General features: G+C 40.3%; 1 protein-coding gene across 3 annotated transcripts; it reads right to left on the bottom strand.

Annotated features, from left to right (window-relative positions):
* Positions 1-1,943: 1,943 nt before the first annotated feature.
* On the bottom strand, positions 1,944-25,241 carry xrcc4 (X-ray repair cross complementing 4). Of its 3 annotated transcripts, none has more exons than XM_022756805.1 (8): positions 25,153-25,234; positions 20,647-20,807; positions 19,678-19,868; positions 11,126-11,292; positions 10,302-10,466; positions 8,947-9,047; positions 5,314-5,446; positions 1,944-3,425 (listed from the first exon to the last, which is right to left on the bottom strand). In XM_022756805.1, exons 2-7 carry the CDS (start codon positions 20,792-20,794, stop codon positions 5,322-5,324), a joined length of 897 nt encoding a protein of 298 aa, XP_022612526.1. In that variant the 5' UTR covers positions 20,795-20,807; positions 25,153-25,234; the 3' UTR covers positions 1,944-3,425; positions 5,314-5,321. The 3 variants fall into 3 exon arrangements, with proteins under 3 accessions (XP_022612526.1, XP_022612542.1, XP_022612533.1); XM_022756812.1 differs by lacking the exon at positions 1,944-3,425 and adding an exon at positions 4,898-4,912; XM_022756821.1 differs by lacking the exon at positions 20,647-20,807 and having other exon boundaries at positions 25,153-25,241.
* Between the last annotated feature and the right edge of the window lie 52 nt (positions 25,242-25,293).

Below are 25,293 nucleotides of genomic sequence, written 5' to 3'. Positions count from 1 at the left end.
CTCCATGACTGGAAGACGAGTCAGCACGAAATGTGGAGTGGAGATTTTTAACCGGTTCAGCCACCGAGCAGAGCAGCCACAAAAGTTTCATCTGCGATGTGCAGTGCATGGCTGCCATATATGTGGCTGTTATGGTATAGCTATACATAGGCAATGATATCTCTGAGGGCAACAGATGTATGATTGCACTTAACACTGTATCGTTTATGGATATTCAGCATCTGGATAGTGGTCATGTATGATGACTACTGTGGTCTTTTTGCGATACTAGAAGGACTGTGCTTGGAGTCATATCTACTGTATGTATGGATATATACAGTACACAAAGAGAAGAGGCTTACACATTCAGTTCAAAGTCATCAGGCAGGAAGGCACACTGCTGGTTTTGTATTTCCCTGAAATATATTCCCTCAGTTTCAAACAGCCTGCCCACTGCTTTACTTCCTTATGTGTACCACCCCCAGCAGAAACAACGGTACTGCCCACTGTGAGCGAAAGCAGCAACGGGTAATGGAGTCTGACACAAGTGGCCCAATAAAACCAATTGCATATTTGAGTTTGAAAACACATGTGTATAAAAGTTGTTTATTGCTCTACTGCTCATACGTCAGTGCAATTTAACGGAATCACAAAATGTGGTTGATTCACAGTGTAATACACAAAAACGGAAGCAGACACCAGTTGGCCCAGTATGTTTTAAGGGTGAGTTAAGTGTCAGCATTACTCAATATGGAGTATGTGATGATAGGATTCAGCAAAATAAATTTGTCATCTTCAGTTTTCAAACAGCACTTGTGTCAGGCCAAGTTGTTTCAGACATTACAGTGTAAGGCGGTGAGCAGTGAGAGCACAGCACAGCCCAACAACTGACAAAGACCACTCTGTCTCACTGCAGCGCTGTGCAGCGGGAAAGCAGGAAGGCTCCTGTCATTTCCCTGGATGATGGGAATCCTACAGGTGCACGCAGTAAGTGAATGACGATGATAAGCGAATGACTAAATGTTTAATTTCGGGCCGGCGCAGCCATCATCGCTCTCTCACAAACAGTGTTGACCCTTTCTGCTGCATGAGCTGGTGTATAGAGCCTATTGATCTAAGACTGCCCTTGCCAGAAGGCCATGAGGTTGTCGCTTCATGGTTTTGTTCCAAAATCCTTCCAAATGCGAAGCTGTGGTCGATACACTGGGTTTATGGATGAATTTTCCTTTAGTTATGGTGTTTACCACTGTCGCTTCAACATTTCCTTGTTGCTGTAAATCCATGCAGGTTAGTGCTCTGAAATCTAATGCGCTCAAATTATAAAGACATATTCCAGATACAGCAGTCCACCGTGTACCACGTTGCCAGGTATCATATTTCAATTTTCTCAAATAGCTCATGCAATATCATCCAGGCGTTGTTTTCTTGACAAACAGGTATACCTTTATCTTCTTTGTTTTCATGTCAGTAAACTAATTCATAGTATGAAAAGCTTCAAATATTATATTCTCAATAGAAAGGCAGTCTGACAACTTCATCTGAATACTTAAGTTTTTACAAAACCTCCTGGTGTTGATTTACAAACTCAAAAATGTGCAATTCAACAATTTGCTATAAAATCCTTCCGTACCTCCCATTGATGTCTTGCACTGACCCTGCAACACAGAAACATGTCAAATGTAAAATCAACAGCACATCACAGCTTTCAGGTAAATTTATCTGATTAATCTAATTTGCAGAAAGACAGTCCTCATCGCTGTTAAGTTATTTGCATCTTGGACAGTGAAATATGATTTAGAAAATGCCAGAAGGCAAAAACATTGCAATGTAAAATGTTTATTTAAGTCAGGCTGACAATAAGATGCCTTATCTCCACAGAGATTTGAAAAATATTTACAATATTTCACATTATAATTAAAATATTACCATCTCAAACATGTATTTTTATATACATACATTTCCAGGAAACATTTGTTATATTTAAAATCAAATGAAAAATATTTATTCTTGCATCAACATGTTGAAAACATTTACAATGTCTTTAAAATAGACAAAAGCAATCTTCAGGGTTTATTCAAAATAAGGAAACAACATCCATTTCCTTATTTTAATGTTGTATTTTAGAATAATCTGCATTAACATGCTATCAGGATTATTTTCTGAATGAAACTATTGACTGAAATATTCAGCGTAGTCTCCAGATCACGTTGTCATGCACTCATCTGTAAATTATCCCCAATACCCGATCTGGACTTCCCTGTATAAAAAGCCTTATTGACGGGTTGTGCAGAGGAGAGAGTGTGACATTCCTGTGGGGATTACTAAACCAGCAAGCGCGTGTTGTGGGATTATCCTGGCTGCCACCCGTGGTCTTCAGCAGACAATATAGGTATCATCCAAATTATAAAAGACGGCAGGAGGGTCCAGAAGTCAAAGGTAGAATGGTCAGATAAAGAGTAGATCTCCCTAGCTTCATTACTGTCAGTGTGAAGACACACTGTGATGACCTCAGGACCTAAAGCTGGTAGCAGAGGTAAAGGAAGAGGTGAGGAGGTGAAGACAACATAACCCTATTAACCCTCTGCATAACACCCCTCAGGTAGTTTGGGCCACAGAACATCTCCAGAATAAAAGAGCAGATGTAAACAAGAAAAAACGGGGAGGTCAAATTATCTTTGGGAAAATGCTAGTTTAGAAAGTGGAAATGAAAGAGATGGTGTATAGTTTATTTTCATAATGAAAAGAAGGAGGAAAACATCAGCAAGACATGATGAATAAGCAGCTACAAAGCAGCTTCAGTTCCTTGGTGGAGACACCCTGTTTTCTGGGTGTAGCCTGTTGTCCCTCAGTAGTCGTTACTCTTTCAGTCTCACACAGAGCCAAGGCCGAGGGGCTTGGCAGCCAAAATCGAGCTCAGGGCGAAGTCAAGCTCTTGAGAAATTACTTCCATACTGGTCCACATTATCTGCCATACCCTCCGCGTCATTAGCAACAATGCCATCAGTTCCTGAGGAAACACTGGAGGGCGTTAAGTGCCTGCTATCACATGACCACTAACGCATCTTTACAGCAGCGCCGAGCGGAGAACAGAATGGGGAAAAGATGGCGTCATTAATTCTTCATCTTCTGATTTACTGAAAATGAGAGACAAGCAGCGAGCGTCCCATGAGAGCTGTGGCAGGTAATTGTCACAGTTAAAGCGAACCAGATGGCAGCAACATGCTCCTGCTTTGGGAAAATTGCTTTAACAATCTGGGACTTAATCTGGCATCAAATCTGGGGACACCTCCAGGACACTGTGCCTGGTTGTCATTGTTTTTGGGTGTGTTCATCAGGGTACGGGTTGACTAGCTTGCCACATAGCTGGACAGGGATCAAGAAAACCTGTTCATCACAAAAGCCTTAGATTTAGGGCTGTAATCATGTTGATGAGTCCTGGATATCATCTGGTCATTGAAGAGGATGGTGGAGACAAGATGGGGAGAAAGAGAGGCAAAGACAGAAGGGAATAGAGAGTAAACAGAGGGAAAAAGTTAGAGGTAATATGTAATTTGCTCTGATAAAACAAACATCACATTTTAAATTTAATATTTTTTCCTTCATAAAAAAAATGGGAAACACAGTTCAATACATTGATATAAGCCAAGACTGAATTACATTATCATGCATTCTGTCCAAGAAGCTCATGTTGGAAAAAAAAGAAAAATGTGGGTAACAAATGAAATCTGATAGAATACAAAGGCGAGGGTGCAAATGAGAGAAGAAGTGCATGTTTTCACTGGAACTCAAAAGCTGTTGCTGTCATTGCTTAGCTGGACCGAGCGACACAACACACTGCAGTAATTTCCAGTGTTGTTTATTTGCCAGCCAACACCCAAATGTAAGCTGTGGGAGGATGTTATGAGGTTGTCGGATTTAAGATTTTTAAGAAGTGTCACTGCGACAAATGTAGAAGAGGTTATCAAACTCATATGTACCACGGTGACAACATCATAGCAAAGTGAAAGCTGCTATTACTATTCCAACACAGCACACATCACCACCACATCTGGAGATGTAAATTTGTGTTGTGTTGGAAATACTTATTTGTTGCTTTTCAGACTCTTTTTTATTTATTTATTTTATTTATTAAAATAAGATGCAATGTTAGTCTGAGCTCCTTTGTGGCCCTAAAAGGCAACAGTCCAAGAACCTCTGGTCATTCTATTGCAGTGTGTCAGTATGAGAAAACATGCAGCTGTTGAATAAGGAAAAGACCTCACAACACTGTATGTTTGAGCCGGATATTCAGGAGACACCTCTGTAAATCCAAACATTAACAGAAGCTGATTAATCTCTGGGACATTGTCAGACCCACCAGTGAGTCCATCTTTATAAAGTCATGTGGTTCATACACATACACACATAGAAATGCATTATAAATTGTACTCAAATGAAAATTTGTAGAGTTTAAGAAGTTAAATGCCATAGGTAGAATATGAAAAGTCACCGGGTTTTTTTGTTTTTTTTTGTGAAGTGCCTTTTAAAAAAACAAAAGAACAAATATGTCTGTATATGTTATTAGGTGGAGACTGCAAATATTCTTTAGCATCTGTAGACCAGTTCCACGTCTAAGGACAGTGCTGTGGTCAGAGAGAAGCAGGGGGAGTTCAATATGAACCCCAATAAGCAATGCAATCCATACTGTAAGATGTAAGATGTAGAAAACCTGTGAAATAATTATGCAAGAACACGCCTGTGCCACAGCTGACTGTGTTCGATGCTGGGAAAGCGCGCATGTTTTGGTTTTGTCTGTAACACCAATGATGACGACAAAATAATGATTCAGCCTTCTTTAATGGGAGATGTGGAAGGAATGGGGGACAAAGATTCAGTAGGGCACCACACATCTGTTACTGTGATGATTTTTCAGAGGTTTGTGTGAGTGCCCAAACTGAAAAAAAAAAACGTCATGAATGAAATTTGAGGGAAAAGAATGTCTCATAGACCCATAAAAGTCAAAGCTTGGAATAATTTTCTTGCATCGTTGTTAAACTCTGGTTTGGGGCCACATGGAAAAGCTTATTCTTTAACTAAAAGAAGACTTGAGAGATTGTGTGTCATGTTGACACTATCTTAATATGAGCTACTTGAAAATCTGCAACATATAATCTCCATTTTCCCATCTAAACTCCCCCAGAGATGTGCTTTGTTTTTGTAGTGCTACTGTATGCGAAGAGAGGCTCCACAAAGTGACAAAATGGAACTAAAAAATGTAAGTAATCTAGGGGAAGCAGTGATAAGAACAACTACCAAATATGGTGATACACTGGATGCATCAGCACTATGACTAACCTGTGATTTTATTCCTGTTCACAAGGTTCTGGGCTCAGAGTGTGAAGCAGCCTGCGCTTCCGTCTCGGTTGTTCGTCTTCATCGTCAGAAAACGTCTGGTCCACAGAGATGCCATGGCACTCAAGATTACGACCTGCATACAATATATGCGGTACACACATCAGAGGCATACACAAACAAACGTCATTACTTTGCTGTTGCTACTTTGAGCAAGCACATCTTTAATCAATGATGTCATTAAGACACCTGAACCTTCAGGGCAGTTCATTTGAAAAATCAATCCTGTCTGCAGTAAATCAAAAGGTAGTACATGCTAACAACATTTCTTCACAATGACTTCTGGACTGCAAATTCCTCAGATGCCTCTAAAAGCCTGCATGCCAAATTTTTGGGATTACGTGGGTGGTTTCATCACTGAAGCCCAAACTCTCCATCTTCATCGCTTAAAGTGATTCTCCATCAGTGTCATTTGTGGCGTATTGCCTCAGTTAACCTATGTTAACCCTGGAAATCTCCACACCTGAAGTCCTGTGACCTTTATCGGGAATAGAGATCTGGCATTCCACACAAGCCCAGTCACACTCGGATAAAATCATTTATATACAGACATTCAAACACACCTGTTTGCCCTTTAACACTGCTGCTAGCCTGTTCGGATGCAAAGATCGACAGATTGAGCAGTTGTGTGAGATAAAAAGAAAAACTTTGAAGACGTGAGCTGAACTGATTCAGAGATAAAAACTAATATGTATAAAATAATAGTACTAAATAATAGTACTGTAGATATTCACAGTAAATGAATGAAGAGTGTATTGAGTCTGGTGGTACTACAGTCCATCTGACTGAAAAAGAAGCACTTTCTATCATTTCTTTGCTATTACTCCTTTCCTTCTCTGACACTCTTGACTTCATCCCTTCAGCACAGACTGCCTCTCTCCTCTCCTTTCATTCTCCTTCCTCCATCTCTGTCTCTTTTATCTTTAGTCACTTGACTGTGAGTGATCTGCTTCCTATGTTGTCACTATCAGATGCTAAACCTGGAGGGAGCAGGTCAGAGAAAGAGAGTTTTTTTTTTTTCTCTCTTTTGTCTCTAAGTCTACTCTGTCATTACTCTCTCTTATCAGGCCTCAGCAATATGAAAACACAGCCCGAGGCACGAGGGTTAACTGGGGCCACACATGTCAAAGGGGTGATGTGTAGCCCACTATGTTGGTAAAGTTTGGGTAGATTTCTAAATGCAAATAAAACATTAATCTGCTTTTGTGCAAACAGTTTCTGATCTGGGTCAAACTCTGCGAGAGCCAAATGGGTGGGGAGGTCAGTGAGGTCTCAGATTCACCAAAGTTTACTTCATTTACTTACGTGTTTACTTCATTTTTAAACACAAAAGGTTGCTGCAGCTCATAATTTATGTTTCATGCCCTCAGATTATTCTGAATGTAGCTATGAATTAATTGGTTGCTGGGGTTACCAGACAGAGGCTGCACAATATAAACAAGAAGGACTAACAATGCATTAGGCACCCATTAGCATATTTGAACAGCCATTGACATGAATATATGGCTTAATTCCACCACAGTGCTTATGGCCAAGAGAGCAACGCCTAGAGACTGATTTGTTGGACAGCTGAATAAGTATAAATACTGCAACACACAGATACTCAGACACACAAGCTGGGACACACACCCATAACATTTAAAAAGTAGAGAATATCAGAATGCTTGGACAAATTCAACTGGGCACTGAGATGAGAGTGAAGTGCCGGGTGATTTTCGCGGACAAGCTGAAAACACAAGAAAGCATTGTAAATGTTTCTGGACTGCAAACAACAAAGTGTTTGAGCCAAGACCCATACTGCGCAATCTACAACCTCCATCCATCTTCACCAAAAGCCAGGATCGGAGCGAAGGGCATGGAGGGGAGAGTGTGTGTGTGTGTGTGTACGCGTGTGTGTTTGTGTGAGTGAGACAAAGTGCAGAGAATGAGTGCCAAGCCACGAGAACCTGCTGAAATCACTACAACATCAATGTGTTTTGCAAAACTATTATCCTCTCGGGGTGGCTTGACTTTGGCTGTGAGCACAAACACGGCCATTGAGAGAGCGATCGGCGGGTTATCCCAGCAGACTGCAGCACTGTAGCAGAGGGGGGTATGACTCAGTAGATGTGACATCACAGCTTCTCTGTATGATGCAGGACGGGGAAGACCACCTCACAGTCCGCCGTGTTGAAGCAATCAAGGCAGACTCCGCTGGCTGACTCACTGACAAGTGTTTCCCAGAACCCAGCTACCCGAGGGTATATTCTCTGCTTGTGCTTTTAAGTTAACATTCAAGCCCCCTGCTTACATGATCAATTACATTCAACTGTCAAGTTTATTGGACACTAAAATCAGTTCGAGGAAAGCCAAAACTTGAGAGTTTACCTTCGAGTCTGCATCATTACTGAGTCATATATGTGACCTATGACATCACGGGGAGGACTGGGAATGGGTAAAAAATTGCCATGTTAAACACTCACACACCCTGTTCCATCAAGACATGGTGCATGCGTAAGTACTGTAAATGGAGCATACTGGAGCATAATTTGTTGCTGGTGTGTCTTGTGTAACAGTAAATTCTGATAAAAGCGCCCTATGAGTCCAAAATGAGTTATATCAAGAGAGGAAGCCTCTTTTTTAAAGGAGCTCTTTGTAAGTTTTGCTGTTGCTACATAGCCAACATAAGCATTAACTGGTTTACTTACCATTCTTACAGAGAGCTTCAGCCACCGTTGCATTTACAGTACAAGAGGTTATAATACGTGAACACAAGGCAATCGCAGTCCAGACTGTTCTCGTCTGTGGTTCCCCAATGGTGGAAAAAGCTACCAAATGCTATCAGAGCAGGGGCGTCCCTCTCTATCTTCAAGAATCTCTTGAGGACTCATCTCTTCCGAAAGCACCTCTTCTCTTAACACCTAGAACACCCTAACATGTCGAACTAGCGCTTACAGTGAAAAACAAGTAGGCTGGTTTCCATCACTGGAGACAGCTCTTGGCAAGTAAAGGAATGAAGTTTGATGCTGAACAGTAAAACTTACAAGTAGCTCCTTTAAATGATGTTTAAATGATGCTCTGAAACATAACACAGTGTTCAGCATTTATCTGATTCAGCCCCCCTACCTGAATGATACATGCATTATTCATCTGGTAGCTTTGTGTTTACCCTTTAATATACAGCATTACAACTGTAACACTGTCACCTAAACCCTGATTATATTTTGATCAAACTCACCCTTTGTGCACATTAACTCACAAACATGCATCTAACTGCCTGGTTTTATTTTGTTGTATGCTGCATTGTTAAGGTCATTGTTACCCCCTGAAAGCCTTGTTATTTTGCTCTGATTAATTAGAGGGCGAGGAGATGTTTGAATCTGGTTATTATCATGAGTATTAGTGTTGCAATATATGACGCAGACAAAGTTGAAAACACTCTCACTTTTAGTACCCGATTATTCATCCTGAATTGGCATATAATGGTTTATTTATTATGGTTTAAGGGACTTAGGGGCAGATTTTCTTCTGGTGACATTCACCACACAGACACACACACACACACACACACACAAACACATACAGACAGACACACACCTGTGATGAGAATAGTTGACTCCTGAGATGGATGGATGCTCTGAACTGTCTCCTCTCTTCTGTCCTGACTGCCATCTTCACCCTGAGTTGCTTCAGTGTCACTGGAGAAAATTACACAAGTTTGACAGGAGAGTTTAATGTAGATATATCAGTGTGAGAGGGACAGTGTGAAAAACTAAAGACAAAAATTGAGTTACATGGGTGACTATGCTTTAGAAAATACAGCATCTCATTTTACTGTGTTGGCAAATGCTTTGGGTAATCATCTGTCAATATTTAATATTACTGACCGCAAGGGATAGTGGCAAAGCCAAACATATGAGCCGCAATTATGAGTAAAATCTTCCATCCAAACTCTGTGGCAATGACGGAAGGTATAACACAGGCTTGTAAAAAAACAAAAAACAAATTAGCCATTGTCAGTGTTCTGCAGAAGCCAGAGGTGTAGCAAACCAGATCTGACAGCACTGTGCTGACCTGCTTGGAAACAAAACTTGGGACTAAAGCACTGACTTGAATATGCTAATTTATTCTACATTAAACGCTAAATTAACTGTCAGACAATAAAGTGCATCTCATGAAATGTTAATCCCTCAGTTTCACCCACTGGTGTTGTGACGCATGAAGCCTGTGAAAGTCAAATACCATTTTGAACTGTTACTGTGCAACAAGTAGTCTAACACGTACCTACAAGAAAACAAGGCTAAAGATGCAGCAATAAGTTGGTCAACAGAATGTTAATCAGCAGCTATTCTGATCAATCCTTTACATCAGTTTTCAAACAAAAATAGCAAACATTGGATCATTCCAGCTGCTGACATGTGAGAATTTGCAGATTTTCCTTGTCTGAATGTTTTTGGGTTTTAGGCTACAGGTCAGACGAAAAGAAGACATCTGATGACACCACCTTAGGCTCTATGAATGTATAATAGGCATTTTCACAGTCCTGATGTTCTATAGAACAAATAAAAACCCCATTAACTGCAAAAATATTCATCTGTTATAATATATAATGTATCATATTATATATTATACTATATAATGTTCAGATTAATTGATAGTGATAATAACAGAAGAAAATTGTTCTCTGAGATGCCTCAAAAATCAAAAATCATGTAGGTTGAAAAATAAATTAGTCAAATACACTCATACATCAGTACTGTATGTTAATACATCATAGTATCAACTGGTCACTGCCATTTCATCAGGCAGAATTTTTTCTTTTTTTTTTAATGACCACATACATTAATAGGTAAACCCTGTGTATATTTCACTGGGTCCTGTATTTTAAAGTAGCAAAGCTAGCCAGGTTTGCCAGAGCATCAGAGGAAGCCATGTAACACCAGTCTGCTGACCTCTGTCTCCTCTCCTCATCTCTCTGCCGGGCAGCGGTCTCTTGGAGCTGGCAGACAGCGTCCTGCAGGCCTCTGATCTTTGCCTTCTTCTCGTTCAGCACCATGCCGAAACGTGAGTAAAGCTTCCTCTCCAACATCTCCTTATCCTGAACTTGCTGCTCCAGCCTGGTGAGAAAACACACAGACACTGATGTATGTGCAAAAAGTTAAAATACATGCAGAGACTCACATGACTGACAGACCGACAGACAAATACATGTTTTAAAAGCTGAGAATTAGTGTTTGTCTGCCTCCTGAGAGCAATTTGCGAAGAAGAATGATGCTGATGCCTCCACCCTGTGCACACATAAGTCACCCTGAACCTCCATCTCTGGCAACGATTCATTCGTTGGCCAATGAATGATCAAGGAGATAAATAATCACACCAAAGATATTATTTGAAAAGAAGTCAAGCGCCAGGGATATATGACATGAAAGACATACCGTATATTTCATCATTAGAATCATTTGAAGTTAGTTCCCAGAAATCATAAGCCCAGTTCACTGGGTGTAACCCTCAATACTCCTACATGGGCGAACGGTGATGATGTCATGGATGATTGTTGTGGATATAAACAGCTGGCAGCGTGTCTTAAAAAGCAAAGGGAGTTTGCATGCAAACAACACAATCAACAAAGAAATACCAGCGGCTAACATCTAAAGAAAATAATTAGATTCTGTCGGGATGTTTTCCATTTGAACTTGCCATTTGCTGTCCATCACACATTTTTTCATGAACACACATTTTAATCCACCACCAGAGCTTCTTTCCTCTTTATTCTTACTCTGTGAGTATTCGCTGGTGCTGCTGTTTCAGTCTACGGTTCTCCTCTAGCAGCTGGTAGTTTTCTGACTCCAGATCTGTGCTGCGCTTTAGGGACTGGCCAATCATCTCCCGGTTCAGCTCTAGAGAGTCTGGAGCTTGCTGGAGCTCCACAGAGCCCAAGTGCACCTGAAGGACGGAGGGAAAGAAGAGTAGAAAAGAAAAGATAAATAAAGTTCTGTCTTCAGGTTGGCTGGCTTCATCATTCATCAACAGTTGAGGAGCTCAGCAATGTGGGAGGACCTCACTGCACTGACAGGTGACAGTTAAGGTAGTTCATGGCACATGGTAAGCATAACCTCTGGGTGCTTCCCTTTGAGCATGCCAGACTGGGAGGAGACAGCACCAAAGATTTAAGGCTACATCTCGCAGCTGCCCCGGGACAACCTGGGGATCCTCTAGGAAACACTGGAGGAAGGTACCCCTGGAAAAAGCACATCTAGCACCGTAATCCTGACATGAGCAACAGGCCAGATGTAAGGCAAGAACCTAACGGTCTCATCTACAGCAGCTTCCAAAATCTACGTACAGTGAAAAATGAGCAGGCACTTGCACCTCACTGTTATCCCAAGAAGCTGTGCAATATAGAAGTGCAACAAACCATTACATCACATTCTCTTTGAAGTGGGAGACTTTTTAAGATGATGATGTGTTTGCTTCTGTCTGTGAGAAATACAGGATGAATTGACTAGTCAGCAGTAAACTATCCAAGTGAGCACACAGTTTCCTCTCTGTTGATTTTTGTCAGTGGCTCTTTGGAATCACAGGCAGGCTTCAGAAGTAATAAAACATTCCTCATTTGGTTTGTATTTTGGCGCTCAGTCACAGAGCAGGGCCGGGGAATTGCAGTATTTTCTAACATTTAGTTGATGCGTAAAATTTTCTAAATTATCGACAAAATAGGAATCAATTTATAGCAAATGGCAATAATCAAATACGGAAAACCAGAAGCAGTGTTCAACCCGGAGGGAGTTTGCTCATTAAAGCTGCCTCACGAAACATTTATTTTTCAAATAGCAGCACAATCTTTGTTTGCTTGTTGCCTTGGAGATTCTCACATTCGCAAACACACACGCGTACACACTGATGCACACACAGACGGAAAGGTACTGCTCGTGATGTACTGGGAAACCAGAAGGTGATGAGGTGCTAAATCTTCACTGGGCTGCGTCGAGGTTGCAGACCCACTATAATAAAGCCTCCATCTTCAAAAGCTCTCATAAAATACTTGTCATTTTTGTCCCAGGTTGATGCTGTCCTGGCAGGTCACACAGCTGTTTTCCCCTCCGCTGGTGAACCTGAACATGTTTCAGTGAGCGGACATTCACTTCACGTCGCTCCCACAGCTTCACAGCCTTAGCCTACCTGTCTGTCTCTGTTAATCTTCCGTTCTGTGGCAGTCTCTTTCTCTTAATGCCAAATTCTGTTCTCTCTTGTCCTCCTCCTATGTTTTCTCCCCCCCCCCTCGCTCTAAAATTAATACAGACTCACAGGTAATTCTTGAAAAAATAAATAAATATTTGCACAAGTTTTCTAAAACATCCCAGCTCTTTTGCAACTGCAAAGGCTATTTGGTGCAAATGCTGCCAATACCTACCCTGATCACAACAATGAAATCAGCGATTTAAAAAGACTCATCTTGGAGGATGGGGACACAGTGGAGACCACCTAGGATCTTAAGGAGGATGATGTTCCCAGGAAGTCATAAAAATGTAGGGCAACATTAGGATGTCACAGTGATCCAGTGCAGGCTCCTCTCTGGGATTAAGAGGGAGTTTGTGTGACACTCAGCTTTCTTTGTAAGTCCACGTGTCGACATAGCTGTGATTCAGTGTTTGCGCCAGATGGTCCACCATCAATATGAAACGCTGAGACTAGTGTAGGTAGAGGCTCAGTAAGAATGGGTGATGTTTGGCTGTTTGAATAGTGTGCAAGTGATCATGTCGCACATTACTATCTGTATGCTCACAATGCAATGAGCAATAAATCAGCCATGTGAGAGGGGATAATGTTAAGGCTTTGGACACTGACATGGTGACTACACTAATATTTCCAAACTTTAAAGAATGCCGTAATGTCCTACATTTACTCTGCGAGTCTCACTCCATAATAATGACTGGGACGTTTTCAAACTTTGTCATCAAAGTTTTACACACTGACACAGTTAAAGACCATAAATCTTTCTGACCTGCATGTTAACAAAGTATTACCAGTTTAAGACACCAGATACAGAGATCTAAACTGCAGGAATCACAACCCTTATTTACTGAATTATCACTGAAAATAGCACTCAGCTGCTGTTTATTTCGTCTTCTCCTTCCTTTAAATACTAAAAGGTTGTGTGTTTCACTGTCTTTACTTTAAGGGTTTCTCAGAACTACTGCAGTAAACATGCAAATTCCACATCACCAGAAGTTTACCTTAAGCTTACTACATTGCATGGAAAGAGGAAGGATGCACTAAACAAGATGTAAATCTGAAAATGTAGGCACACAGCATACTAATTTCTACATATCAGATAAGCAGTGATGAATGCTTGTTTTTATTGGTTAAAGTTCCTTGTTGAAACAAAGAAAAAGCCTAAAAAGCTCTCTTTATTTTCTTGAGCTTTGGTTTCTCTCCTGAGACACAGAGATAAAGTTAAAGGTCAGTCTGCACACTGCTGCCAACTTCTGCCAAGGTGTGGGAGGTCAGACTGTTCGTCTGTGATGCACAACCCACTGCCACATTTTTCTACTGTGTTTTCTCAACTGAAATAACACGAAAATACGTAAATAGTTCTTTGAGGTTGTTTCAGCCTCTAGCAGCAAAAGACTTTATGAATCTTAAGACACACGGTGGGCCAGTTTTTGACCATCAAAGACATTGAGGCCAAGTTCTTGACCTTGCATACCCTGAAAAATCCACTGTATATAACATTGTCGACACCCACGTTCAGGAAAATATGTGAATATAAAATCCTCTTCTCAGGATGAATTTGTCCTACATTATAATGTGGTCAAGTGTGTGTGTGTGTGTGTGTGTGTGTGTGTGTGTGTGTGTGTGTGTGGTCCACTGTTTGTTTGCGTGTGCGTCTCCAGACAGCTAGCCAGACCATAAGGTCAACCCCGTAGAGAAGGGGGGATGTAGGTGTGAAAGACAAAGCCAAAAGAACACAATCCCAGTGAAAACGATAGCATAACACACTGTGGGCACAGTGGACACAAAGCTTTCCCTATCACACCGTCCAACACACAGCTGGAGACCTAACCCACCCTTTATTCCCAAGGATCAGAGTACAATAACCCCCTTTAATCAATAATCAGTTATCAATGAAACTGATATTATTGTATCAAAGAATGAAAAAAGCCAGATACATTTAGCGCATTTGCCAACAAAAACTCCAGCTTTTTTTAAATTGCACAATATCATATAAGACCAGCAATGCCCGTATGCCTTATAATTTGAAACATCATAGTGAACTTGTCATTGATCAAAACCCTTTTTTCTTTCTGTCTATCTATCTGAAAATAGTTATTAGGGAACAGGGAAGTGAGTGGGCGAGCACTGTGTGCTTGATGACAAAGAGACAGTGTTCAAGGGTGGGCACGGGTGCTCAGTATGGGAAGAGTGGGCATCGAGCAGAGATCAGCCTGTCCCATCAACTCCCTCATCCGCCGTGCAGAGGCGTCAGGCCAGATAAAGAGCAGGAAGTAGGGGGCGACAGCAGTCCATCACTGATAACACAAATATTCTCATAAACAACAGCCATGGAGAGCAGAGAGTGGGGGAAAATACTTAAAATGCTTCATTTCACTTAGATATGGGCCTAGAATATTGGGTTCAGAGATGTTTGTATGATGCAGGAACACATTGTCAAGGTTAGCTAAACTACAAGTCCGTGAAAAATAGTGTGAGGTGGAACTTGCTGGTGGAGACAGCAGGAGAGATACGTCGGTGGATCAGACTCTTCAATGTGGTCAGTATTTAAATCTGGGTTCAACAATTTCCCAGACACTAAAAGCAAAACATGTATCCAATGTGTCCTCATTTTTGCCCTTGGTGTTTGGAGGATTGCTGATTTTAGTTTTTTTCTGAAACCACTATAAAAGCATTTTGCCCACTTCAAGGAATTGAAAATTTGCATCATCAACAATGAATTTGGTGGGTATTCCTGTTCTGATCCATCCAAATTGTTAACAGTAACTAATGTCATTAAAGAGGCCAGTCTCCACATGTAGGCAGACGGTGCTCTTTGGTTTAAGTAAACAGATGACACAGTGAAAAATGACATGTTATATCGGGTTTGTTAAGACTATGAGTCATGCTAGTAGGACTGAAACCATTAGTGCATTAATAAATTAGATGACTGAAAAATAATGTTTTATCTACAACTATTTTGATAATTGAGGCTGATTAAGTAATTTCTCAAGCCAAAAATGCCAGCTTCATAAATGTCAGGATTTTTTTCATTTTCTATCATTGTAAAATGATTATGTATATTTTGGTTTTGGATTATTGGTCAGACAAAGAAAATTGGAAGATATAACTTTGAGTTCTCGGAAATTGTTACTTATTTTTCACTGCTTCATGACCTTTTATACATTTAATAATTCATCCAAAAAATGAGTCACAGATTAAAACTAAAAACGTGCATGCAAGACACAAAACTAAAGACAGGAAAAATTCAAATAAAACGAGATCGGCCACCAAGCACAGAACCACCAAGACACAACACAGATAAGGAACATTAACAAATAATAACTCAAACTAATAAAAAAATCTGCTTACATGAAGAAAGGAAGACAAAAGCAAGCCAAAGAGTCACCAAAGTAGTTCGGTGGCTCGTAAAGAAATAGGTCACCTAGTAATGTATTGTCCCTTTATCTGTAAAGTTTTCACTTTTGGACCATTAGTTATATGCATATATTAGTTCCAGTTATAATGATTGATCTGGTCTAACTGAATTTCATTTACAGTCCCAAATACTCTACAGATTGGAAATGATCACGCGCATGATTTATATTTGCAAATAATGTTGACAAACTCAGGCTGAGAATGTACAAACACACTTGTAAATACATATCATTTCACACTTCAAATTTTAGGATGATTGAATCAGAATGAGAAAACATGGCCTTCTCCAGTCAAATTTCTGGCTGGCTCACACTGCACAGCTGGAATCCCCAGTGAACAATAACACAGGATCTATTTGACAAACATAAAACATGGAAAAATCAGTGTCACATTTCATCCACACAGACTCATCCAGGATCCTGGGGCTTCGATTACCACAGCTGTCAGAATCCCAATCTCTCCGGATCAAATCTGGTCTGAAGTAAGAACTAAGCTGTAAGTGACACTCGAACACAGAGTGATAATTTTTAATAAAATGATGGGACGCCGCTGAATAACCGATCAAAGTGCTGCTCGTCACAGCACTACATCATGCATTTCAAAAGATTCTGTACTTTTTTATCAAACAAAACCAGATGCAATAACTGACTGATGTAAAATAAAGTAAGCCATGTTAAAGAGTTAAGTACCGTAGCGCCTACAAAAAAATACTAAACTAAAAGGAAAAAAAAAGTTTTTTGGTCTCATATTTGGGAGCCAAATCGGGGTAATTTTAACCAGATGTACAGGATCTGTTAGTTCCACTTACATGTTCCAAAATTCTTAATCCGCAAGAATATTAAGTTTCTGTGTTGCCAAGTGTCAGTACTTGATTTTTTTTTTTTTCCACCAGTGACAGATTGGTACTTAAACAGACATTAAGGAGGAGATAATGTCTGACTTAGCCATCCAAAACACCTGCTTAGTAGTAGTTTAACAGCAAACACCCAAATTACATTCATCATTACAACTTCTGGGGTCATATTCATAAAATATTAATGTCAGGTTAAGTTCACCACCTGGTTTGCGTCTGCCCTCCTTTCTTCTATTCCCAAAGGAAACTTCCCTCATTTTTGGTCATTTCTGCACCCTCAAATTATCTGGCTGGGAAAATATGTTCCACTTTTTAACCTCTGACGTGTTCAAAAAAGAAAAAAAAGGCAAACGAGGGAGAGAAAGAAAAAAAAAGAAAGAAAAGAAGCAGGTGTTAGACAAGAGTGGTAGTTTGCACTTAATGCAAATAGTCCCCCAGGATTCTTAGATTTGTGTCTACCACACACAAACCACACACAGTGATGATTACTGTCAGCAACAATGTGAGCATGGATTCGATTTTTAAAAAAGCACACTTGGGGCTGGACAGATTTGTCAATCATTTTGTGTGGTCTAGTTGCTCCTTTTGGCAACAACTTTTGACCGAGCAAAAAACACAAAAAACACAAAAAACACAAAAAAAAAACTTCCACCTACACAGATAAGAGAGCTCATTTATGTCATGTCAAAACCAGTGGAATTGTTTAATTAGTGAATACAAAACTTAAATTATTTGTTTCTCTCTGGAACAAAGCCATCAACCAAATCATCCAGGCATCAGAAATGCATTGTGAATTATTGTCAATATCAATAATATATTATTCCATTTTTAAAAAAAAGCCTTGATTAATTAATAGTAGCATTAAGGTTGTCCCAGTAGTATCCCCAGTAGTGGGGATTCAAGAGTCTCAAAGAGCCAACATCCACAAAAACAAAACAATAATTTCTTGATATCTTGTATATATATGTAAATAAATATGGGATGTACTAGTTACACGAGATACAGTCACATACAACTGATTAGTCAAGTATGACACTCAAAGGCTGATAGCCTGGCAGCCGAGTCTAAAACCTACAGAATGTCTACACATGTCTGGACATGGACACATTCACACATAGGCACACTTGTATACGCGGCCCACACTCATAGAGACAAAGAAAGACAGGGGAGGTTGGAGAAAGAAAAGAAAAAGGCTCTTATCAACCGTTGTTTAACATTGTCAGATGGGGACAGCCCCTGTCCATAAATCAGGGCTTTACGGTCTCAACAGTGATGCTAACCCCCCCGGCCATCTCCCTCTGGTCTTCTCTGCCTTCACAGCAGTCCCAGGACCCCAAGTGAAATGTTCCCTGGAGGCAACAGCATCCTCTCACAGTTTGGAAGAATAACATTTCAAATCCACTGAAAGCATCATGACCTGTACTCCATCAAACCTGTCAGTCTCTGTGGAAGAACCACCTTAGCACAGTATACAATACAGGACTCTGAACATTTTCAGTTTCTGTCAGTGCATAAAGTTAACAAGAGATGTGCTTTCATGTGGGGAAGTGATTGTTTACATTAAAGCAAGCCAGCTCCACCTGACCATTTAACCATTTTCAATCAACAAACCTTTTTCTCTTAACATTTACAAACTGAAGCCACCCACCTCATACCGTTGCTATCGGATGACTGTGAACAAACTGAATGATTCCTATCTGTGGCTTTTTCCACAGGGGCCTGAAGGCAACCAAGCCTTTCTAATTCGCCTATAATGTTGGAAGACTATAAACCTTATCTTTTTTTACAGCCCCCTGTAAAAAATAAGACTTCCTTTCTATTTTGTTGTATGTCGTTAGATGCATTTATCCCCGGGGAACAGTAACAAAAGGTAAGTACACGATGTTGTGGAATTCAAGGGTGAACCACACAGATTCCTCAACACTTGGCTTTCAAACTACCCACTTCATCTAATGGGTCTGCTCTACATCTGTTAGAGGGTTTATCACTTGATGTATGATGTGCCCCTGAATAAGAGCACTCTGTGCCAGTGAAGAAAAGCATCCAAAACCAATTCCAGCAGATATCATCCAACTACAGAGCCTCAGTGCCAACAGCTTTAGCTCCAGTCCAGCTTTATGTTGGCAAGAGGTAAGCTGTTTAAAACTGCAGACGTATCGATGTGCTCCATCTACAGGCAAGGTAAGTACTAACTGCTGCAATTTTGACACTTGTGCCACCTACAGTCAGTGTTAGTGGTGTTGGTGGAGGCATGCTGTTTCAGGTACTGGCAAGACAATACAATATTACATTCTGAGAAATAAATTCATGAGTCTGAAGGTTTGTTACCAAAACGTTATCACACTGACATTACATTTATCTTTTATCACAGCGATCATTAGGTAAACAGTAGAAATACAGCATTCATATTGTAAAGTTATCTGCAAGACATGTGCACTTACATGTATTTGATTGGACTACATGCCAGGTGATGTCACATTGTGTTGTGATGCAGCCAAAGCTGAGCCAGGATCAACTTTTTTTCAACACAACCCTGAATTTTGAATGCCCTCTGCGTTGGCATTGTTGCCGTGCCAATGCAGCAGTCCCTGTGAAATAAATGAAGGGGCTGCATTTTTTTATGCAGTGCCATTGTCTGTCTGATCACAGTCTTAAAGCTGCTGCTTGTGCCACTTAGTTTAAAGTTTATTACATGAACTTTAACACCTAAAAATGTAAAGGTTTTCTACGCTAGACAACTCCGTCTTTCTTTCTTAATACTGGTAACAAAAAAAGATTTCACAACAGTCAGTGATAATAAAAATCTACTCAAAGCTTTTGCTCACCGAGACGTCATTAGAGATCTTCTGATATGAGAGATGACAGTGATCTGGAGTAAGGTGGAAAGAATACACCTCCTTGTTGCCTCCTCCTCCTCCTTCCTCACTTCTTGTTAGTGCTTGAAGAAGATCCTCAACATATCTTTCCCTTGTGACTCCCAATTCAATGGCATCCTTTGTCATTTCATCTTCTGAAACTGAACACAAAAAGTTTTGATGAAACATTTTTCTAATTTCTGCGTCATGTTAAAGTCATGCAACTGAGAGTAACCAGACAGAGGGCAGAGCAAAACTATAAACATAAATTACGTAGTAATGCATGGATGCATGTGAAAGCCGATTTGAAGAGAGGCATGCAGAGAAACCAAGGGGAATGTCATCAGCTGTTGCACAGCTGCTCACACGGGGTTGAGGGTCCCAATTAACACATCAAACACAGAAACGCTGACGACCCAGAACCCCGCACATAGCTGTCACAACCCCATCTCTGCCTGTCAACTCCGCAGATGGACAGCAATAGAAAACTAGGGAGCAGTTATGTTCCAGGTGTCCTTCCATAGCATACGTACTCATGTGCATATGTAACCACAGACACACACACACACACACACTGAACACTGGCTTGCACATACAAAGACAAGCCTTGTAGAGTTTAATCTATTTTATACACCTGTAAGCTGCAGAACAGGAGTGAAGAGGGATGATGAAACAAGGTCATTGCTGTCACTCTGGTTAAAGGATCAACAATTACAATATTATGAGATGGGGTTCAGCCAGGTGCCTACACGGTTTGGACAGCCAGATGAATGGTAGACCTGGTGACAACCCAGTCCAGTCAATGTTCAAAATATGCAAGTCTCTGTAGTACATGTTAGCTCAAATTTGTGGCTAAAATCACGACAAACGTGGCATAAAAATGTTGTGTTTTAAATACTTTGACTGGTCCTCAATTCTTGATGCGTTTCTGAAATGTACCTTCTCCGATCCACGCTGAGCTGCCATCAGTGAGAGCTAGTGTGAACCCAGCACCCAGGTCTACTGCCCAGTCCACTCGCAGGAAGTAGGGGGTACCTGGATCAGTAACTACTGTGATCTGGCAGACTGTACCAATCATGTCTCTCATGTGGCCTTCAGACCTGCAGAAAATCAAAGATAGGCATTTAGAAACTCTTAATAAGATACCATTATGATTCTTTTCTCGTTGTTTTTTTGTAGTCAGGAGATTTCATGAGCTTAATCTTCAATGACTCCATTTTGGTGTTGTAACATGTTTATCCTCCAGCTGCATCAATGCATCTCATTGTTTCACTGCTTGGATGTGGCAATAAAAGTCTCCATGTGTGTCTTCAATGGGGGTCTCTCTGAGTCATTGGAACCACATGGAGATTAACAGGTTTTGGAAGGTTTGCATGTGGTATGTGGAAAGCCTAATTAAGCTCTCAAAACTAGCAACATTACTTACTAATGCCATTAAAGCTACTTCACATTTAGATTACTTTGCATTACACATTAGATAAAAACTACAATTTCTTTATTTCTCACCTCATATTTCCAGAAGAGCTATCATTTTTGAAAATAGGAAGCAAAGACCGAATCACATGCAAGGGATTTCACTGATGTGAGTGAAGGAGAGAGCTGTCAATCATCTGTTGCAACAACCTAACACATCTCAAGCTAATTTTCCATGGCCACACCAGACCGCAATGAGCAAAGCAAAACCTGTGGGATCCACACTCTCAGAATTACTGTACAAGAGGAAACAAAATCAATATTTGCCAATACCACTCTGTTTAATGTGTATATATTGAGCAAACCTGTTTGGTAATGTAACCTTGCCCTGAGGCTCATGTCTTGACAAACTGACTGACAAACAGCAGTTACATTTCTGCCAGAAACAGCCTACGTTCAGCAGAAGATCTAAGGATTACAGTATGATCCCTGTGACTGCTCTTGGCCTTTTGGTTTACTCACTATACATCGTTTTTCTTCTTCTCAAAAGGCTTGAGAAACTTTTACTTGATTGCTGGTGGATGTCCAGCCCAGAACATGTGATTACTGCTTCCACGTGAAGTGAGAGGTGAGTTGGACATATTCCCTGCTTAAATACAGGGCAAAGTGTGTGGAGATGGAGGGAAAAGGACAGCTAAATTGGCAGTTAGCCAAGCTGGACATGTTTGAAAAAATGAAAATGAGCGCCTTCGGACACTGTGCTATAAGTTATGATGTGACAGCCCTTTTTTTTGTATTCTTTCTTTATATCCCCCATCATGCAGCTGACATGGCAGTTGGTCAAGGTTATTCAAAATGAGACACACACATGTGCCCACTCCACACACATACACACACACACACAACACTGCATGTAGATGTGCACATACACACAGAACCGTGCAACAGATTAAAGTTGACCCTTTGTGCTTCAAGAAGGGGTGTGGCTGGATGGAGGGGCTGAACAAGATGACGGGGCTGAAGGGTTCAACTTTAACCCCATGAAGTGAGCTCAGCTACTCATTAGTTACTGTAACATCTGTTTTGCAGGGACGATGACCCTGTGGTAATGACAGAAGGACACTCCAATTAAATAAACAGCGCTGTCTGTCAGGAATGGAGAGCCGCGCAAAGCCTTCAAAGTCAATCCCGAAGTCTTCCTGTTAGCATCTGTTCAGTCACTTGATCAGCAGACACAATCACTGAAATGCTTAAATCATCAACCAAAGCTGCCCTGCATTTTTGACACAGCCTTCATCCTCTTTTCTTACAGCCCCTCTGTAATTTTTTTTCCTCAACCTTTTCATTGTCATTTCTTCTGCACTGCTGCATATGAAAACTGCAAGACATAACTCTGTGTGCAGGAAGTAGTAGGCAAATGAGTCACAAAGACAGCCTCTAATTTTGCATCTTGTGTCTTAAATGAGGGATTCTGTAGAGCAGAAAAAAGCCTGGCCAGTTAACTGTCTCTTTAATGGGTCCTGACGATCAGGCCAGTCCTCTCGCTTTCCTTTCACTGGACTTTCACCTCATGCTTTCTCCAATTTCTAGTCCTAGTCCTGTTATCATCGTCAGTCAGGGATTAAAGCAGTGCTGCTCTAACCAGCAGCAGGCTGTGCCATAGCCTTTTAGTTTCTATTTTCTCCAGCTATTGGCTATCTTAAGCCACTTGACGAATACAAACATAATTAGCAAATACAACATGCACTACAATAAAGCAAGGCCTAAGGCCTACAACATGTATCTAAAAATGTGACTGACCTGATTTATACCATGATCATGTCAGAGGCAGAATTAGGGATGTGTCACTATAGCATGACTGATGCATGCTTAAACATAAAAACCAGGTTTGAAAAACTATACTGTAATTTAACAGTGGACATTTTGAGTACTTATATTCTTAGTGCTTGCAGAGGAGACAGTGATGTAGTGGTGAAGGGGCAGGGTCATACTCTCGTGATGTATGACAAGAAGTGCCTTCTCTTGTATGCAGAAACTACATTTTATGAACTCTTAGCAAAAGCATTTGAGAATGTGACAAGTTTCAGACCTACAGTGTATCTAGTATCAGTGGAAAAGTGTCATCTTGGTGGATTATGTGGTCACTGCAGCCTGCCACAATCTATTTTTTTTTTCTTGCAACTGCTTAGAGTGAACATACTCCCTTGACATCATCTGGAATAATAATTGTAACTCTACTGCAAGCTGCATTAATACTTTTAAAATACAGGGTGAAAAATAAAAGGGAGAATGGAAGCTGAAAAACCTAAGCACAACTGCTGGCTGCATAATTTCGCTGAAGATGTTATACAGTCTTGCAAGCTACCCTCCTCTAATGAAGTCCTTGATCACAAAAAATGTATGCTAGATAGTGTAGGGCGATAAGTCATGCATTTCCATTATTTAAATTCCACTCAAATCACACAAGGAATAAATATTACTTCAGTCAATAATATATTTCACAATAGAAACTGTAGCACTGATTGAATGCAACGGAAAAGTAATCTGCAGTCTACTGGGGCAAACAGGATAGAGCAAAAGCCAAATAGCTATCACAACACATCACACGATTTGAATCATTGACTAAATTCATCCAGAGGGCAATAGTTTTAGACAAACAGCTGCACAATGACAGCTCATTGTCATATCTCCAATATTCACACAGAAATAAGTTACCGTTGTGAAAACCTAAGCTTTGCTCAGTCACAAATGTATGGCAATTCTCAGTTAAGATTATGGCTGTGTTAACGTGTAAAGACAATACAGCCTGTGAAAGCACAACATTGTTTGTTTAATTAGCCTAACCTCCATTAGCATCATGCTCTGCAGCTTGCAGGAGTCATTTGTTTGAGGGTCATAACTGCATACAAACCATGTGACCATCATCACTGCAGTCACCTCCAGTATCACTTTCTCGAAAATCAAAACTCTACATGAATATTTACCAGTACTTGAAGAAAGTTTTAAACTGACAAATGTTACAATATAGAGTTTGACCGGATATCCTCTCTCATACCAACAGCTAAAGAATGCATATATTGAGGCTACAACAAGATTTGACTGCAGTAACCCGGCATACATGTGCTGTACTGAAGCCCAAATTGATCAGTGCACTGCAAACTTATAACACTTGATCACATTAAGAGGAATGTGATTCTGTTTAAAGTTTACACTTGTTCCTTTGCTCTTAGAAACCAGACACTCCATTTGACGACAATTTAGTCTCCTTTTTTCACCAAGTTTTCATCCAAATTCCTCTAGTAAAATATGCAAAACATTATTTATGTGTGGTTTACAATCTGACAGATTTCTTCTTACATGAAGAGCTCTCTAGGAGTGTCTCCATATAAGTGTCTAGGCAGGGAATACAAAACATGTTTTAAATGCAATCAAGATGTGTGGCTGGTTGAAGGAAAGGGACTTCATTGTGAAAACTTTGAGAGAAAAGTAGATCACAAACGTGTCAAAAGTCTTGCATCATCAAGAAAGAATAGAATTTGTTAGGCTATCAACCAGCCAAAATTTACTTTAAGATTACGTAACAATAATTTCAAATTTATAGTAATATAATTTTGAAGTCTACAAAATGTCGAAAATGAAGAGAAATTCCATCTAAAGTCATTGATGTTTACATTAAGCCTTAACCATCGACAATTCATTTTCTGGTGATTGAGATTTCAGGTAGTCTTTGAGCACCACATGACACAAATGTTCACTTGCCTCTCTTTCCCATAATACCTCATATTTTATTATTATTGACATCCTAATATAATATCATAACAACTTCCTAGGTACTGCCACTGTCTAACTAGGCATACTTTCACCAGTGCACTGTTTAATCATTGGTGCAGGTGATACTCCTTTAATGACAAGGCGCGGACATTTAACGTGCCGCTTGACTAGTACAGTAGTTTTCGATAAGTCGGGCTAAATTCACTGAAATTTTTACGTGGGATAAAACCTTTCCCTATTAATTTTTCTCATTAGACTTACGGTGTTGTGTTGCTAACTACTGCGATGTCCAAACGAAGTCATTTTTGTGTGAAACTGAAGTCACTGCTGCAGGCTCCGTTGAAAGTTTAGGATAGACGTTTCAACTTTCAACTTGTTTTCTCAGCCAATCAGCAAACGCGG

This window comes from Seriola dumerili, unplaced genomic scaffold (genome assembly GCF_002260705.1).
Source record: "Seriola dumerili isolate Sdu_G_001 unplaced genomic scaffold, Sdu_1.0 BDQW01000017.1, whole genome shotgun sequence".
Lineage (NCBI taxonomy): Eukaryota > Metazoa > Chordata > Actinopteri > Carangiformes > Carangidae > Seriola > Seriola dumerili.
Note: the sequence above shows the minus strand (reverse complement) of the source record. Positions and strands in the feature narration are given on the sequence as shown.